A 19,562-nucleotide genomic window follows, 5' to 3' on the forward strand; every position below is an offset into this window, starting at 1 on the left:
AATCTGCCTAAGTTTTCACAGGCATTAGAGGGCATTGTGCTGAAAATGTACCCTTTTATCTGAGGTTGTTGTTTGAAATTTACACTAGCATAACTGCATTTCTGCTGCAGTATTGACAAAAATAATCTGCCTAAGTTTTCACAGGCACTAGTGGGCATTGTGATGAAAACCTGGAGAGCACTGATTTGTTTATTACACTTTTTATTTCAAGGAATTATTCCTTGATGGAATGGTCCTGTTCAGGGAAAAACAAAAAAAAAAAAACCCAAATGCTGTTTGTAACCGTTATGGTTGAGATGTTGAAAAAATATCTTATTTAACAATAAAATTTTGTGTTGAAAAGGAATGGCTTCTGAGTGTAAATCAAAAGGTATTAAAAATTTTTTTTTTTAATTCAGGTCTATAAATATTAAATTATGATGACTTAAAATTTTTATTTGAGACAACTTAAAAAAAATAGTTTGCTCCCATATTTAAAAGTTGTTTAAATGAATTTAAAATATTCAGTTGAACCAAGTATATTATTTATATTCAGCAATAAAACCAATGTATTTAATTTAGTAAAATCTGAAATAATTGCTTTGGTTCAACCTTCAGAAATGGGTTTACATGAAGTTAAATATTTCAGGTCAAATCAAATGAATTATTTATATTGTATGAAACTACAATATTAGGTGTGATCGATTACCTCAATTTTTTTAATTTGAGCCAATGTTTAATTTTTTTCAGTGTAGTTTGCTGCTAATAAAGTTACTTTCATGCTATTCATTGTATTACTGTGTATTTGAATAGATGTTGTCATACTTGGATTTGGATCAGTGCAGTCATGTGTGTCGTGCTGTGGCTTGTTTGTATGCATGTTCATGATAAGGGTCTTGCACACACCGGGCAACATCTTTCTTTCAAACACGCCCAACAATCTGCATAGAAAAGGATATGAAGGAGCTGCAAATCACTCAGAATGTGTCACCTTAATAAATAGCACCAAGAGCTTTTGTGGCCCTTGTTGCCCTTCGGAGACTTGGTTTTATGTTTCCTCACAACATCAACAACACTTCATCATGATATTTGAGAGCACATATTATACAGAAAAGAAGGTTCCCAGCAGTAGCTAAATGAATCAGCAGTAAGAAGGAAGCTGATCCTCATATGAAATGCTACAGGCAGGATTTCTTTCAGACATAAATGCCGTGTGTGAAAACAGTCACATTCCTCTTGGTCGGTTCGTTACATGGTTGTACTTTATTGACAAAAATGGCTTTTTTTAGTGTCTTCTAAGATGATTTTTGCAGTTCTTTGTTGTGTAATTATAACTTTTCAGCTCTACATTGCATTTCAACAACTGTATCATCTGCATATCAAATGTTATCGAAAGGAAATTTGGTTGTATGGTGCACTTAAATATCAAAAGGGAATAAGGGGGATAAATACATTTGCAGTTATTTTACTAATTTCCTTAAGCTGCCATTTCTATCTTTGTAGACACATGAAAACAAATCTACCTACTCAACTATATTCACCAAAGTGAAAGCAATGCAGATTTTCTTTCTTCTCTTTTCTGCCCCCTACAGGCTATTCTGCTGTTCACACCAACCCCACTGAACTGAATAAGTTCACAGTAATTCACAGTAAGAATGACTTATGTATGGGGATCATATAGGAAAAGACCAAGTGTGTTTTAGTCACTGACGTGGTTTGCTAAATTCTGAAGAATGTTCACATCAGTTTCATAAAGTTTAAATAGTCAAAAACAACGACAATAGAGAAAAAGTAAAACTGCATAAACTTTATTATACGTAAACAAAAACTAAATATAAATGCTCCTTTGTAGTCTGTAGAGAAAAATAGCTCCATGATGACGCCAAAGATTTAACTTATGTTATAATGACTGCAGTAGCATTTCCTGTAATGCATTTCATTAACAAGCGCCACAACAGTTATGATAAAAACAATTAAACACTCCAGTTAGAATATCATATTTTCTTAAGCCAATGTATTAGGTAGTCAATTAAACCAACAGTGGAATGAAACTTTGAATTATTGAGTATTTTCTATTTATAAGCATCAACTTTCACCCTTGCTACATGTTCGGATTTCCCATGACCACGTTACACATTCAATTTCACCCACATCATAGTTAGAATGAATTACCACTTTTGGTAGAACTCTTATTTTAAAAATGCTTCATGACGGTAAAGACGACAAGGTAAAAGACAAAAAATTACCCAAGTTGACAAACACAGAAAGTGTGTGTGACAAAAACTTTAAGTCCAACATACATAATGCAACAGTAGCGATGTAATTAACAGTTTAAATTCAACCAACTAGTCTTAAATGTAAGCATGAGAACAAAACATTAAATCAATATATACATCATATGCACAACACTATAGTAGCCACATAAAACAGCCTTTACCTTTAAAAAAAGAGAACATCAGCTTTCACTTATGGTACCAACTGATGTTAAACAGTCCACCCTCATGCTAATCCAACCCAAAAGCCTTGACAGCAGAATAGATCCTCTCCCTCTCCGCTGCTTTTGCATCCCTCATTCCATCACTGCCAGTTTTCATCACGGTAAAGACGACAGTAGAATAAATCCATCTGTCTTCATTTCTCTGAAGAAATGTATTGAAAAATTCTGTGAGAGGACAAATAGCAATTAAGATGCATCAAAAGTGTTTTTTGATAAGTTGATCTTACCTTTAAATTCCTTTTTGCAGCATTTTCAAGCAGAGAAACAGCAGCTACAATATGAAATATTATTATTATTAATATTTTACAAGAGATAAAATAGAAAAGGATGCACTAGTTTGTTACAACATAATGATGAATATAAATACATAAATGCATGTGTATGTGAGTGTGAGATAAAAAGAGGTTACCTTTGTTACCTTCATTACTGCAATAATCACACTTGTTCGTCTTGAGGGCGTAAATAATCACGGCTGCAACGTTCACACTTATAGCCAAGACAGCACACAGCATATAGAGAAATATACTGTCACCAAAGTACCACGAGACGGTTTCTGAAACATGAAAACAAATACACAATGACATTTAGTAAAACCAAATGAAAATGTAGTTCCTCTAAAGAGGATTTTAGTTGTCACAAATATTTGCTTACAATCAACCTGTATGGATTTTATTTGACTTCTGAGACTAATCAACACTTAAATATTTCAATGTCCTTATTAAACTAGTGGGTTGATCATTAATAACTTATGATTTGCAGCAAAACATTGTTAAACCCACATAACTGTGTTGTCTTTCATCCTATCATTAAGATAGGAATATACCAAATATGACGGCATGAATTGCCAGAAATGTGTGTAAAATGATGCCTAAGACATCTAGAATATTTCCATTTGATGGAATGGTGCTGCCATAAAAACTCATATACAATATACAGTATATCATGCTATCACAGTTTTTATGATTTTTTTCAACCTTAAAAGCACTTCTTCTGGTGGCAATAAAGGGAGAAAACTTCTAAAACTGAAAAATGATAATTACCTTCAATGTCCAGTTTTGTTCCCATTTCCAAATAAGATCTCCCCACATGCGGCCACAGCACAGTAATGAGTCCCGGCATCAGAGGAGCTGATGTTCTTAGAGAAGCTGTAGACACATTTCTGTGGAGAGTGAGCCTCAGGACTCTTCTCACATCCAGCACTGTTTCCATGAGCATAAATGACACTAGGATGAGATTCATCTGATCCGGCTCTGAACCAGTACACACTCTGTTCTTCTGGACAAGTTTTCTTCTTAGAGTCAGAAAGGACCGAACACTGCAGAGTCTCTGAGTCTCCTGGACGAACTGGATCAGATGGGAAGTCTTGTAACACAGCAGTGATATCAGGTTCTGTTGGTAGGAAATACAAAGATAAAAATAAATATGCTTTAATGAACATAAACATCGTTAGAAATGTAAACACTTTCATATAAACTATGTACTCTCTTTAAACATACATTTAGGAAAATTAAACAATGTAAACTACTTTAATGAATTATATTCACCTCCAATTTTCAGAAATGTTCCTTTCAAAAAAGTCAAATCAAGATGGTTTACATTAATACAGTAGTAAATTCCAGTGTCGCTTAGCTTTGTTTTATGAATATGCAGAACAAATGATCCAGGCTCTAGTTTTGCTGTAATGCCAGGAGTGTTATGAACACCATCAGAATCAAAATTAAATGTTCCTCCCAAAAACTCTGGAAAGTTTCCAGATACAAGCCTGATCCAAAAGTAAGTTTGTTTTTGTTCCCGAGATGTCTTGCGAGAACAAGACAGAGTCACATTTTGTCCGACACCAACAGTCTTTGTTTCAAAGCTCTGATCATCTGTGCAACCTGAAAATATCAGAGAAACACTGATCAGTGATTAACGACAGAGGAAGAATCAGGTATGTCCTGCTGTAATACTGTAAGAACATGACAATAGCATAAATATATATCTGGAATAAATCTGACAATTCTAAATGTACTTACGCCCCACGCTGAGAATCAGCAGTAAATAAAATATGATCATCATTTTCTTGTTGATCCACATGAGGCTGCAGCTAAATTGAATCATTTAAGAACATATACGCCTTAATGTAATCTTATCAAGGGAGGAAACAGTTTCAGAGCAATCTGATTGGCCTCTCATTATTTTCCATCCTCAACGCATACGCCGCACTTTTGCTTCATGGTGAGTTTCTTTAACTGACACTGAAGAGTAAATACAACAGATGATTTGATTTGATACTAATGTGAACCACAGTTATCCAGAAACAATCTGGTTGATTTATTTTTATTTCATTCACTCTTGTACAACCATATTTATGAGGGATGTAGACTGGTTTTCACGAACCTAAACTAAGCTGCAGGTGCATTTATTTTGTGATTCATGGGGTGAGGTATTATCCCTGTCCAGAATGCCTAATGTAATTTCCTCCCTTTATGATTAACGTATGTTTCAAATGAGGCAAAAAATATATACTTAGTTGAGGTTACGATCATTGAAATGGCACATTAACAAGATTAAAAGGGAATTCCAGCATTAAAGTATTACACTCCCAAAAAGTTGGAGAACTTGCAAGAGATGGATACAAATCTTTAAAAAAGAGTGGTCAAAACTGAAGCAGCAAAGAAGCAAAGACATCCTGGTTCTTTGTCCTGACAATGAGTCAAACTCCAAAAACACTACATTTCCTACAGTGCAACTCAAAAGCATTTTTAATTAGAGCTTCACTGACGAGTATAAACTATGTCTCTATTCTCTCCAACCCTCTGATGGATGTCCGATATGAATGTATTTTCAAAAGGGAACCAGGCTGAATTACTGCTTCTTATTTAGTTTGAGTGTTAGTTTATGCATTTAGGTATTGTAAGATTTAAATATCAAAAATGAAACTGAGATCCAGATGCTTTGTGGCTAATGCATACAATTCCCGGCTTTAGGATTTGATTAGATTCCAAGTGTGTAAAACATGCAAAACAGCTTAATTCAAAATGTGAACAGTTTGTCGGGATGCTGTTTAAGGAAGAGTCTTTGAATATTAAATGCATAATATATCTGTATATATGTAGGTCTATGTTTCTGGGCCTAACAGAAAATCCTGAAAAAATGTCTGTACAATCTTAGTTAAACAGTAATCTGTTCATCAGTTTGATTTATCTGCAGAAAAGATGCATCCAGACATTTGCCAGAGTGATACACAGAGATAGAGGGGACATATTAAATGTTTTACGAGCTAGCCAATTAAGAAGCTCCACATCATCAATGATGACCCGCCCACTGCTGACTGTCAGTCAAATCAGCAGGAAGAGCACAGCGTTCAGAGGAGGGCTGTTAGACCGTCCGTCCTCAGTACTCACTTCACTTCTTCTCAGAGAGGCTGCAGCAGAGCGCCACTCTCACAGTATCACATTCACCTGGAGGCGATTTAAAAGTTTCTGACTGACGTATTTTTATCTAGAGGGAGCCAGTGTGAACCCACGACAAAACCACAAATAAAATCATTAACAAAGTCATTAAAATTAAACAATCCTCCGCCTATCTATTTAACGTGGTTGACATCCCCACAATAACATGAGCAGGAACAACTGACAATATAATGCAGCCCAGTAAAACACCACAAATATAATAAAAAAAACAGCTTTAAGATTTCCTGCAACTTGATAGATGTAAAGAGAAAGAAATAAGAAAGACAACCTATCTATCTACAGTATAAGACCGAAACCTCCAAAACATTTGTCACAGCAGCTCGTTGTGTTTTGTGGCCTTCATTAGGTTCTACATTTTGTTTACAACAAGCAAAAACTTGCTTTGTACATTCACACACAGACACACATAGACACACATTCACAGTCGCCACTGACAAACAAGTGATGTGTGGAAACTTAAGCGTTGTTGTGGTTGGGCTTCAAACTAAGGTGTCAATACAAACCTTCCTTTCTCACTCCGTTTTAGCCTCAGAAGGCTCTGCTTGACTGATGTTTTACCTTTTTTTTAGAAGGCAAGTGGAATAAGACACTTGTTTTAAAGATTATTAACAATATAATATAACTTATGTTGGAGTGTGTTGAGGGTTCAGGAGGGTCGGACAAACGCACCTACCCAGTCACAGTATGTCATGACCATTTTTCATCACTCTCCTCTGCAGCTTTGTGCTGTTCATTTGTAGTTGCAGACAGAGGGGGAGGTTTTTCCCAACATTTCCCATGTTCCAGCCAATCATTTTACTTTGTAAACCTTCATGACCTTGTGACTACATCTTCCATTTGGCTGTGTGACATCAGTAGTGCAAGACAAGAGTGCTGTACCACAATGGTTGGAGGACTGGCTGCTTTGATTCTACTTTGTACAGTGTGTAAGTGCAATTCTCAACTACTCTAAGACAAGATAATGTAATAATCTTTGGTAGGTTTGATACTTTACCTGTTAACTTATCTTGTGCTGTAATTTGTTACCGTCTGTGTCTCTTTTCTTCAGACCTGATTCAAACTGAAGATGTTTCTCACCAGGTCTCTTTGAATTTGATTGAAATTGGTGGAAATGTTACTTTGAAATGTCCAGTTCCTGACAAGGAAGTCAAAACCTTTTACTGGTACAAGCAGCCTCTTGGATATATGGTCCAAACAGTAGCTACTGTTATTTTTGGCCAAATGTCAACTAATGAGGAATTTAATAACTCACGGTTCACAGCAACATTAGTGAACGCTCAGTATTTACTCACCATCAGAAATATCAGCAAAGAGGACGAAGCAACATACTTCTGTCTCAGTGGAAATACCTATTCAATAAGTCCTGTTAATGGCATCTTCTTGGCTGTGAAAGGTAAAATATATTTTAAGTGTTTGTGCCACATTTTTAATTCAAACAAATTATTTAGATCAATCATATCTTCTGATGTCTTTTTAACTGAATCACACAGGTCATAATGAGCAGAAATCTCTCTCCATGAAACAAAGTCCGGAGACTGAGTCGGTCCAGCCGGGCGGCTCAGTGACTCTCCAGTGTTCACTTCTCTCTAAGAACAAAGAGAACAGAGTCCAGTGTCCAGGTGAACACAGTGTGCACTGGTTCAGATTTGGATCAGGAGAATTTCATCCGGGCATCCTTCACACTCACAGTGATAAACAAGAAGAAAGAAGTTGTGACTACAGTCTGTCAAAAACTATCCAGAACTCCTCTGATACTGGGACTTACTACTGTGCTGTGGTCACATGTGGAGAGATCCTGTTTGGTGAAGGAACCAAAGTGGAAACAAGTAAGTTCTTCGTGTTCATGTCATCTTAAATCAATATAAAGCTCATTAGCATTAGCTTCTATTTAAGTTTAAGAGGATAACTCAGCTTTGATAAAAACTTGGAGCATTAGTTATCAACTAAAATTGGATTATTAGTTCATAGAGACAGTAGGTTATAACAGTAATTATGAATGAATGAGATACTTCAAAATATTTAGCTAAATTATTGAAAAAGAAATTTCAAGTTGCATTCATCAATCAGTGTTCATTGCTTTCTGTGACATCTTCAGCTCAATAAAAGAGTATGTTTGACGCAAAGTTTTATTGAACATAGACTTACCAATTGTGCCTGCTAATAGTTTTCTAAATGTCACTGTGCTTCCATTAACAAAAGATTACTACGAACAGTCCATAATTACATTCTGCTTATTCTCTTTGAGATTCAGCAGCAGAACTGGACCCAGTCGTCCTTGTGTTTGGAGTACTGTTGGCCTGCTCTGTGATTGTGAATGTCGTCCTAATTTTCTACAGAAATCAACGGAAAGTCTGCAAAAATTGCAAAGGTAGGTTCACCGTATTTCACATTCACATCTGTTTTGCTTTCTGATATTGTACCATAAAGCTCTGAAGGAATGAAATTATTTTGCTGTTAAAACATAACGTGGGTTTCTGGTGACTAGATGTAAACTAAAAACTAAAAAAATGATGAAAAATTCATCAATTTGTCTCCGTATACTGTACATTTTTGTATATATTCTCCTCAATGAAGATTTTGATCAAGATGTAATTTTTCATTACCCTCTCAGTTATGTTCGTTCATAGCATCCTGTTGCAGCAGCGAAATATTGAAGACCCAATTTCAAAAGTTATGGTCATCACAAACTATCATCCAGCTTCCATGGAGTAAAACACGTCACCCTGACTGCAGGAAGCTCTAGTGGAGCTGTTCAGTGTTTATCATTCTATCTTGGGCATGTTACAGAACTAATTGTGGTTAAATGTCAAACCAAAACTGAAATTGTGATCCAAATCTATTGATTGATTATGCGTGTCCTCTAAAGAGACAATGACAAAAATCACATCGATATGTGTTTTTATTTTAACAGTAGCAGAGAGTGCTTCCCTTAATCTCGGACATGACAGGTCAACTGTGGATCAGTCAAATGATCCGGTAAATATGTGGCAGTGTGCTGTCTGATTTACACTGGCTAGCGATTCTAGATGTGGTTGTGTGATAAATGTACTGCCACTAGATCCTCTGGAAAGACAAATGTAACTAACTGTTGAATAGCTATGTACTTCATATGAAAAATGAGGTAAAAGAGGATTAAATATAGTTCTGATGACTGAGAAATTACACAAAAAAAGTATGTTAAGCTCAATGTGAAGTCGCCGTAAATGAATCTATAATATCTAAAATCGTTTTTGCAGGATGCCGAAGCAATGGGAATGAACTATGCAGCACTGGAATTCTCCACACGGAAAGTGAAAAGAGGGAAGAAGAAGAAGAGAGAGTCACCACAAGAGTGTGAGTACTCTGCTGTTAGAGCAGATCACCACAACCATCAACACCCTTCTCCATGGAAAGAGCAGAACCCGAGCAGAGGTCCCAAAGTATCCACAGAGTGATTCGGCCTTGGGTTTGCTCATACAGAGCTTTTAATTCCCAACTGACATTCAATAGTGAGAGGAGGAAGTTGTGTTTATTGGAATGTTTGCACATTGTCTTTTGTGAAAAAGAGTTTCGCATGACATCAAGGTCATTGTTGTTGTTTACTTTGTTAATATTTTTGACATTGGATATTTATACTTCCACTTTTCCCATCACAAATAGTACAAATTGTTCATAGTTGTGGAAATCTCTTTTGGATTGGGGATGCTCAAATTGGCAAGATGGTCTCTAGTTGGAATTTCTTTTGATTTCTTTTTGTTTTTTTTGGTCCACGTGTCAAGATGCAGTCAAGTAGTTGAGCTCAAAATGTAGATTTGTTGGAAAGCGCAAGAATAAGGTGGCTAGAAAGTTTGAGTGTGTAAGCTTTGATGTCGCGGCTGGTAATGAATAAAGAGTAAAACAAACTTTGTCTTGATCCACCTCCATCTAACTTTAACAAAGTCACATACTTAGACATAAACACCAACATCTCACAGAAACTAACAATTCATATACAAATACTGTAAACAACTCACTGTCTCTCACTATCGTCTGATATTCATTCTCTATAACTAAACACTTAACCACAATGACCCTTTAAGGTGATATCACTTGAATTTATAGGTTACGCAGCAATCATGAATATTTATAGGATTCACATTCCACATATTTGTCTTTGCTCTCGTCATTGAATCAAATATATGATCAATTTTCTAAATGATTATTCATATCTCATGTTTGATTGGGCACAACACACTTCCAGGTAAAAAGAAAAATGCATGCAATTCTGAATTTTATTTGCTTTGATATTATTATATTGTTTAAGCCCTGAGTTGATTTTTGTTGTTGTGAAAATTCACTTTGCGTGGTTGCACTTTTGTTGTTTTCGAGGCGCAAATGTGAGACAAATGCTTTCATGTGGAGTGCTAATGGTGATGAGAAAACACATACTGTTTGTACACACATTGAACTTGAAGTAAACTGGTATTCATTTCTATTTCAATTTCATTGTAAGAAAACAACACATGCACACAAATATGAATATATATTTTATATATTATATTTAAGTACAATCATGCCAAACAGATTTAAAAAGTGACAGAGAGACAACCCTTATATCTCAACTTCAAAACGAATATTCGAAAAAAAAGCCAACTCGAGCAGATGCATCATTTGCGTAGAAAACTTTAATAATAAAATGCACAAAAATGTAACAAAATGACAAGGATGGAATGCACAATGCTTCTTGTACAAGCGATTACCAAAAACGTTCCTGTTAAATGTTCAGACTCTGGATCGTTTATATATCACAAAAGCCCTGACGTCTGTGTAGATCATCTCCTCTTCTCTTTGATTCCTTCTCACAGCTTTGCTGGCTTTCCACCTGGGAAAGGTTGGTGTATAATAAACCAAAGAGTCGCACATGCAGATAGACAAACATTACTGATAAGTTGTGTTAAGTAGCTAAATCTTTATATACCATACCTGCTGATTTTGCTGATTGTTACTGGCTGTTGCAGAGTTAGTTTGCAGGGTGACAGCAGCTGTTTTATTTAGAAAATATTTATGAATAAATTAACATTTCAGAAAAATCGTTTAAATTTGATAGAAGACTTATGATATTGTGCGTTGACTAACACACAGCACAAATGTATAGTAAATAATGTTAGCTTGGGGAAACCCAGTTTAATAGGTCGCGTAATATCTCGTACCTTTGTAACAATTACAGGATTTTTTCCTGATGGCATAAACAAGGAAGGCTATAACAACGAGACTTATAGCCAAAGCAAAACACACCAGAAAGAGAATTGTGTTGTCCTTCTTTGAATCACATGTGCCGTCAACTGAAACATTAAATCAACAAAAAAATTACATTAAGAATATTAAAAACTTTACTTTAGTAGATAAGATGATAATTAAGCGATTACATATAAATATGACGACATTACCTTCAATGTCCAGTTTTGTTCCATTTCCAAATAAGATCTCCCCACATGCGGCCACAGCACAGTAATAAGTCCCGGCATCAGAGGAGCTGATGTTCTTAGTGAAGCTGTAGACACATTTCTGTGGAGAGTGAGCTTCAGGACTCTTCTCACATCCAGCACTGTTGTTTCTTTGGGCATAAATTAAACTAGGATGAGATTCATCTGATCCGGCTTTAAACCAGTACACATTGTGTTCTCCTGGACACGTTTTCTTCTTAGAGTCTGAGAGGACTGAACACTGCAGAGTCACTGAGTCTCCTGGACGGACTGGATCAGATGGAAAGTCTTGAGTGACGGCAGTGATATCAGGTTCTGGTCCTGGGAAATAAAGAACAACAAATATTAAACATGTTATACTCAATTCATGATGATACATTATTACATTTTATTTTATTTGTACAGCCTAAAGTCTCAAATCACAAATTTGCCTCTGAGGGCTTTACAATCTCTATAATATACAATATCCTCTCTCCTTGGACCCACACATCAGATAAGGAGATAGATTATAGACGGGTTGCTTAGGTTCCAATAATCTATTCTTTAACAAAAGTCTGGTAACTTCCATATGAATCATGCAAACATAAACCAACTGATTATGCATTGTTACAAAACAATAGAATACGTAACATTGCTGTTATAGAACATGTTTCATTTCTGTTTTTACCTTTAATTCTCAGAAATATTCCTTTTGAAAATGTCATGTTGCTATTTCTCACTTTTATACAGTAGTAGACTGCAGTATCGTTGAACTGTGTTTTGCTAATATGCAGGACAAATGTTCCAGGTTCTTGTTTTGTTGTAATGCGACGAGTCTCCTTCTCAACGTTGTAATCATGGGCTAATGTTCCTCCTAATATTTCAGGGAAGGTTTCAGAAGCAAGCCTGATCCAAAATAAGTATGTTGATAGCCAAGTTTGCTGGCGAGCACATGTTAGAGTGACATTTTGTCCAACACCAACAGTCCTTGTCTCAAAGATCCGATCGTCTGTGCATCCTGAAAATAAAATAAAAACAGAGTAATTAATAACATCAGAGATCATTCATATATCTCCTCTATAAAACTGCATGAACATGTATTTTAAAATATTATTTTGACATGAATACTTACGTCCTGTATTCAGCACGAGCAGTAAAATAAATACTATCATCATTTTCATTTCTTTTCACATGAACGACTGTAGTTAATTTAGATCGTATCAGAAGATGATTCACCTTAAAGGAATGATATAAAGTGGGAGGGAACAATTTCAGAGCAATCTGATTGGCCTCTTGTGATGTTGGCTCTTCACTGTTCTGCCACAGCGGAAATATATCAACCAAAACTTTCCAACTTAAAGTGTTGCTGGTGTTGTTTGATCTTGAAGTGAACTCATTTCCCATGCTTGACATAACCATTGTTCTACCTAACTTAAGGATTTCCACCTGCAGATTGGTCCATAGTATTCCACCAACAATCTCAAGACTCAATTATTTATTTCACCAATATCTTTGCCTGGCAACTACAGTATGATTAAGTCACTAAAACACTTTGTTGATGTTTGGGAATATTGTGGTTACGGTCACAAAAAAAGGCAAAAACAATTTTTACACCATGACAGGATGTAAGCTTCACTTAATTTCCCCATGTTACATGAATGGCACACTAATATGAACCTAATTCCTAAGAAAATTCATGGGGCTCCAAACTGTTGTTTTTGGCAATAAACGGCATGTAAGTTACTGAAAGTTAAGATATATAATATTCATAACCTAAACATGGCATAGCTTTGTAGCTAATCTGTAGCTGAGCTGACCTTCTCAAAAATGTTTACGTCATAAACAGATGCCACATCATGACACGTGATGTTTTATCCTAATAAGTTTTCAGTGCTGGTCAAGATTGTTCATAGAAAAGACAACATTAAGGAAGTCCCAGTAAAACAGAAGTTGGAGCGTCTTTAGCTTCTGTACTGGGACATATTCCCCAGTGAAACGGAATATTTGAGCCATGTACAGTTACAAGAAGGATTTAAATCAAATCCTCCGCATTTGATTGGTACACTGAAAAGTGGGCGGGCTCAGAAGGATGCATTTTACAGAGCTACAGAGGACTGTGGCTCCACACACACCTCCCTAGTTGATTTGTATAAAAATACATTGAATTTTTATTTTTTTGGGAAGATATTGTTAAATAGGTGCAAAATATGACCGGGATGCAATCTAAAAGGGTTTAAAAGGCAATTTTAATTTAATCTTAACATTAAAGATGGTTTTCTACTCTTCTTCTACTAGCACACATTCATTTAAGACAATACACCACAAACTTTCTGCATGGAAGTAGTTTCCTATAAAGTAAATGGAGCGGACAAAATACAAGTTACTCCATTTCTCTAGTTGTGTTTGCAGCCCATCGCAACCGTACACAGTTTCTGAGGGGAATATAGTTAAAACTCTACATGGCCTGTTCACAGTATTACTGTGCTGCTATGAATGGGTGAAATCCAGCTTAACTAGGAAATAAAAACCTAACTTCAAATTCAGTGGTTGCATTAAGTTATGTTTAAATCCCTTAACCGGCCCTTGTCTGTTATTTGTGGTCTTTCACATTAAGCCTTTGTCTATTTAGACTTTACAGCACTGGATGGTGCAACAAATCATCTTCACATCACTGCCATCTGTTTGTGAAAACCAAATGAGACAACAAACAGCAGATAAAACTTACATATCTTTTTGTTTATTAGCTCAAGTAAAATCAAAATGTTTGTTTATTTAAATAATTCTATATATGAATCAGATCAATCAAAAATCACTTTAAAGTGGTGTGACGACCCCTCCTTTCCACTAGGGCTCTGTGTCCTGTTTGCTGTTTCTTTGTCTTTCAGGTTGTTGATTGCTGCTGATGAGTCATACCTGAGCATCGTAGAGTCCCAGTCATAAAGACTCAGCACCTGAACAGAGTGGGCGGCTCTCTCCTCCTGGGGCTTTTCCTTGGCTGACTGCTTTGTTGGCTTTGTTTAGTTATTGTGATTTGTTAATAGTGTTTGTTAAATAAATGTACCTATTTATTAGTTATACACCCGTCTTGTCTCCTTCATGTTGCAGCCTGAGAGCCGGGTTGTAACATATGGGGGCTCGTCCTTACTTGTTTGTCCTGGTTTAGATTTTTTTTGTGAAGTTGTTGCTGATGGTTATACATTGATCTGCATAGACTGATTCTGGGATCAGTGGTAGCCTAGTAGGCAGGTGCACCTCGTTTTGGTGACTGAGCTGTGCAATCTGGTTGTTTGGGAGACATGGACGAGTGTGGTGAGTAGGGTTAATAGTAATAGTAGTTTGGTTAATGTTAGTAGCTGTGTGATTAGTTTTCCTCAGGAGTGTATTTGTGTCATCCAGCTGTGTTATGCTGGTGTTTTTTTTGGTGAATAAATTGCTGTTCTGTCCCTGTTAGGATTAAGCGCGGATTCCCTTTGGAGTTCGTTGGGGGGTTTGATTAGTGTGGTGACCAAAGTGGTTGGAGCAGTTGTCTCGGGGGGACGTCTGAGGCTGCAGGTGGGTTGCCAGTTCATGGTTGCTTTACCGGGCCTACGGGTATTAGTGCGTAAGTAGCACCTGAAGACTAGGGAGGAGTTTATTTAGTCTCTGGTTAGGCAGCTAGAGGGACAGGGCTGCAGTGACGTTGGCAGCAATAGTTTCCTAAAAGGAGTTACCCTCCCCCTCAGAAGCTCCTGAGCTGCCTGAAACGGCTCGATTGAATTTTTTTCACTTCCATAACTTTATGAGGTCATAATGTTGCGGAAGTTACATAAAACTTCTTCCGGCTAGTTTGGCCCTCAAACAACAAAAGAGTGATGAAGCTGAAGCTCCGGAGGAAGAGTTGTTTTTTTTATTTTATATTTTATTTTATTTATTTTTTGAAATGTGAAACGTTGACCAATCACAACAGAGCAGGCCAGCTGACCAATCAGGGAAGACTTTGCTTTCTGGAGGGAGGAGCAAGCGCTACAACGGAGTGTTTCAGAGAGAGGGTGAGCAGAGGTGCTGCAGGACAGCCAGGATGAGAAAAACAAGGCTGATTATGAGCATTAACGCATGTAAACATGTTGTAACTAACTTGAAATAAAAATATGCACCTGGAAAATAGCATGATAGCACCTGTTTAAGTTTGTGTTATACACATAACTATTGGATTCAAAATATCCATAACAGGGACTGGAAGCCAGAAGAGACTGAATTCAGATACTCCACCTCATCAGTAATGACCCGCCCACTCTGTCTGACATCTTTAGTGAAACACATCAGCAGGAAGAGTACAGCAGACAGAGAGCTGTTACATCATCCGCTATGTTGACACTATGTTATATCATTTAGAGTACATGTGTTCATGAGGTGATACAATAGTAGGGATACTTCACAACTGAACACAATCCAGTACAAATACATCTGAAACTCATCCGAAAAATTTGTCTGTAGACAGTGTCTAGTGTTTATCCCTACATGCCTTGCTGTTTTCTCGCACCGTAGTGGAAATGTATTATTGTTTATCTGTTGTTTGTTTCAGGGTGGTAATTTTGTCTTTTGTATTTTTTATACGGTGTTTTTATTGTGTCTGTTATTTTTTATACGAAGTGTAAGATTTCAATTGACCACACTCTTATCTTATACAACACTTATCTTTGTAACCTGTAATGTGTATTGTACCTTCTAAATAAACCATAATATAAAAAATATATACTTGAATACATTTGTATGCTGCCATGTATTTTCTCATGAGTGTGTTTGTGTAAAGATACACAGTAACAATCACCACTGACAAACAAATGACATGTGGAAAGTTGAGCATGGTTGTGGTTTGGCCGCCAAAATAAGGTGTGATTTCAAACCCCATTTACTTCCCGTCATTCTCACCATTTTAGTGTTAGTAAGGGGGTTATGAAGTAAAAAAAAAACCAGTACAGTAGAAACAAAGTACAGTTTTCCATGGTGCAGGAGGCTTAAATAAACCCACACCTGGTCAGTGGTTTAGTAATTAAGACATGCATTGCAAGTGAGAATGTGTTTTCTGCTGCACATCCATGTTTTAATCTGCTGCTGCAAAATCATGATATCTTACTCTACATCAGTTATTCATACCACAAAGATTACCAAATATATAATGCGTCTGTTTATGTGTGTGTGTGTGGTATGGATATATATATATATATATATATATATATATATATATATACATGCATACACACAGACACAGCTCAAAGAACACATGGGACATGACTGATATTTGGTAAATATGTTGTCAGATGTACATGATGTGCCAGCAGGGCTGATGGAAACAGCATTAACACATCACTGTGTAGTGAAAATGGTCGACTCAAAGGTCACCTCTCTTTCCTTTTGTTTGCAGTGTGATGCACATTGCGTGTAGCAGGCCTTTACTTCTAAAACATAAAATATATGTACTTTTAAAAATCCAATTGCAAATCTGAGCCTGTGTGCATGAATGCAATAAGTTACAAAAAGGCAGGCAAACTGTAAAGTATAGGTTCATCAGGTAAAACTAAAATTAGCTTTGTGATGCGTCTTGTAGCGCTTCCCTTTTGCACCACAAACCTCAATACATATCCTGTTCATACTCATAGGCAGCTCTGTTCCAAGTAAGCAGCTTCAGTGGTTGGTCAAAGGCAGAAACGGCCCGCCTGGCAGTGTAGCTGTTGCATGTGGCTTTGCTTGTTGTTTTCAATGTAAATTGCATTTTGCTAAGTGCTGTGAGACTAGAAAGACAGTAGATGTCCCCCCCAAAATTAAAACAAGCCACCAGGTTGGTTAAACTTAACAGCTAGCGAATGTGATGGCACCCACCTGTTACTCAAAGTTAACTTAAGTATGCATAACTTTTAGCCTTTAATAATACAAACAGAGGAGTGGTAGAATGATTATAGATTGAATCAAGAGAGAAAAATAAAACGCTAATAAAACGTTATTTTATGATTGTTCAAGGCAGATACGTCATAAAGCACAAATGAACAAACACAGACCTCCATACAACCCTGCAGAGGTGAATGAATGCAGTAGAAGTGTACGCTTCATCCTGTCGGCCCTGTGTGTGGCTCCCTGCAGCTCTCAGTCAGACACACAGAGAGCATCACTCTGAACACAGCAGAGGAGAAAGAGAGGAGCGGGGGGGGGGGGGGGAACACTGAAGCACAAAAAACAAACACAGCAACAAAGCAACAACTCGTTCTCATCCAGGATTGTCAGATATGACTGCTTTGTATCATACAGACGCTAAAGGGGGGCTTGTGCCTCGGTATCAAACGCTGAGACTCTTGACTAAGCGGTGGTATTTGACAACCCCACATGGGGCTCAAAGGCTCATTGATGACGCCCAACAACGTTGCAAACACTGTAAGATAAGAAGGAAAGAGAAAATCCAAGCAGAGGGCGGAGTCCCTGTAGAGACAGACACCACCACACACTTCTAGTTGTAGTCATTGTGATGATTGAAAGGGATTATTTTTGTATCAGTCTATACATTGGTCTTCAGGAAAATGTGGCAATTATAACTTTAAATACATGAATCATCTCACAACTTGTTATTGTTCCCTTCACACGTTTATATGAAAGGTGCACAACATTTAAACTTGAATATACATATACATAAAAAGTGTTTTTGTATGTTGCTCAACTTCCTTCCTATTTTTTCATAATGGCACGGGGGCTGAGGACTGAATCGAAAAGATATATGGTTGGTAAATAAATCAATATACCTTTCGCATTGAAGCAAAAATTTGTTTTTTAGACAATGTTTTTTTTAATACAAATGAGCATTCATGCAGGCAAATAAAACTAAAACAATCAAGTACTCTGGTTAAACTAAAATTAGCCTTCCTTGCACCTCTAACCTCACTTCATATCCTGTTGACGCCCATAGTCAGGTCTCTTCAGAGTAAACAGCCCTGGTGGTTGGTCATAGGCAGAGAAATAGCCTACCACAGCTTTTGTCTGTCAGTGTAGCTTCTGCTTGCTATCAGGACAACTATTTCTTACCAAAATCCTAATATTCCAGACAGTCATAAACTCTACTTCCAATTCAAACAATATCTCTTGCGGAAGTCCAATAATTCAAGAGTACAAATCTGCCATGTCCACCGTTTTAACATGTTGTATCATGTTGGATCTGACATCCCTGAACTTAAATAACCAATTAGAACACATTTGTGCAGTAATGTTCTGCTGTTGGGCTACTTTAGAAATGTATGCCTTTTACAAGATTTGACTAGATGGACTAGCTGAGTTAACAGCCATGTCTTTGGACTGTGGGAGGGATCAAGCAAACTTAAAGGGCAACACTGCATTAAGCCCCTTGTAAAAAGGGATTCCAGATCTCAATGGGACTATGCTGAATAGATAACGGTTCAAGAAATATTCATGTGCAAGCTTTTTATGAACTAACACAGCGCTCTGTTCTGCAGGAGGGGCGGAGCTTCAGGGCTCTGCGGTCCAGCATGTCGTCTGCAGCCGGCTGCCGGATCCTGGACATATCCTGTTAACGCTTACACTTTCTTCATGTCCCTGGAATTAACGAGCACAAGTGGATAGCCTGCAGGAACAGAGCCACTCTGACATTGCATTTAAAATGTGTATGTTTTTGTCAAACTAACTGCCGACAAAATGCCTCACCTCCCTAAATACACTCAATTTATAACCTGAGTGATGATGTCAAAGCAAGCGACTAATAGCCCTACTTCACCACTGTTAAGGGCCAACAACAATATGAAGTCATGAGAAAGTAATGCTTAGCTGATCATCATTACAGTACTTTGAATTCAACAGAATACATGTTCTCTGTTGCGTCTTTCAGTTTTTTGTCCTGTCCCTTTAAATGCTGACTTGCCAATGAAGAAGACATAAACATTATTAATAAATCAGAATTCACATTAATTGAGTAAATGCTTAACAGACTTAAAAGTCGAGATCAAATAAAAAAACCTTTTTAACCCTTTTATGTCATATTCTGAGTTATATTGCACACCTATTCAACGACAAGTGCAAAATAATTTACAAAAATATATATTTTTGTCGTGGTTTTCTAAAAAACTTCCAAAAACAAGATATGACGCAAGCTAGTACTGACCAATTTTAGTCAATAATAACTTGACATCCATCTATTAATCAGTCTGCAACTTTTATCCACAAGGGAGGCTCTGTATCACA

At 36.9% G+C, this 19,562-nt stretch overlaps 1 protein-coding gene across 1 annotated transcript; it reads right to left on the reverse strand.

Annotated features, from left to right (window-relative positions):
• Window positions 1–1,889: 1,889 nt before the first annotated feature.
• Window positions 1,890–12,415, reverse strand: LOC129089771 (signal-regulatory protein beta-2-like). The gene is made up of 5 exons (XM_054597134.1): window positions 12,040–12,415; window positions 11,337–11,693; window positions 2,895–3,029; window positions 2,704–2,747; window positions 1,890–2,618 (listed from the first exon to the last, which is right to left on the reverse strand). The coding sequence occupies exons 1-5, from the start codon at window positions 12,413–12,415 to the stop codon at window positions 2,484–2,486; spliced, it is 1,047 nt and encodes a 348-aa protein (XP_054453109.1). The 3' UTR covers window positions 1,890–2,483.
• Between the last annotated feature and the right edge of the window lie 7,147 nt (window positions 12,416–19,562).

The sequence above is a fragment of the Anoplopoma fimbria genome, chromosome 4 (assembly GCF_027596085.1).
Source record: "Anoplopoma fimbria isolate UVic2021 breed Golden Eagle Sablefish chromosome 4, Afim_UVic_2022, whole genome shotgun sequence".
NCBI lineage: Eukaryota > Metazoa > Chordata > Actinopteri > Perciformes > Anoplopomatidae > Anoplopoma > Anoplopoma fimbria.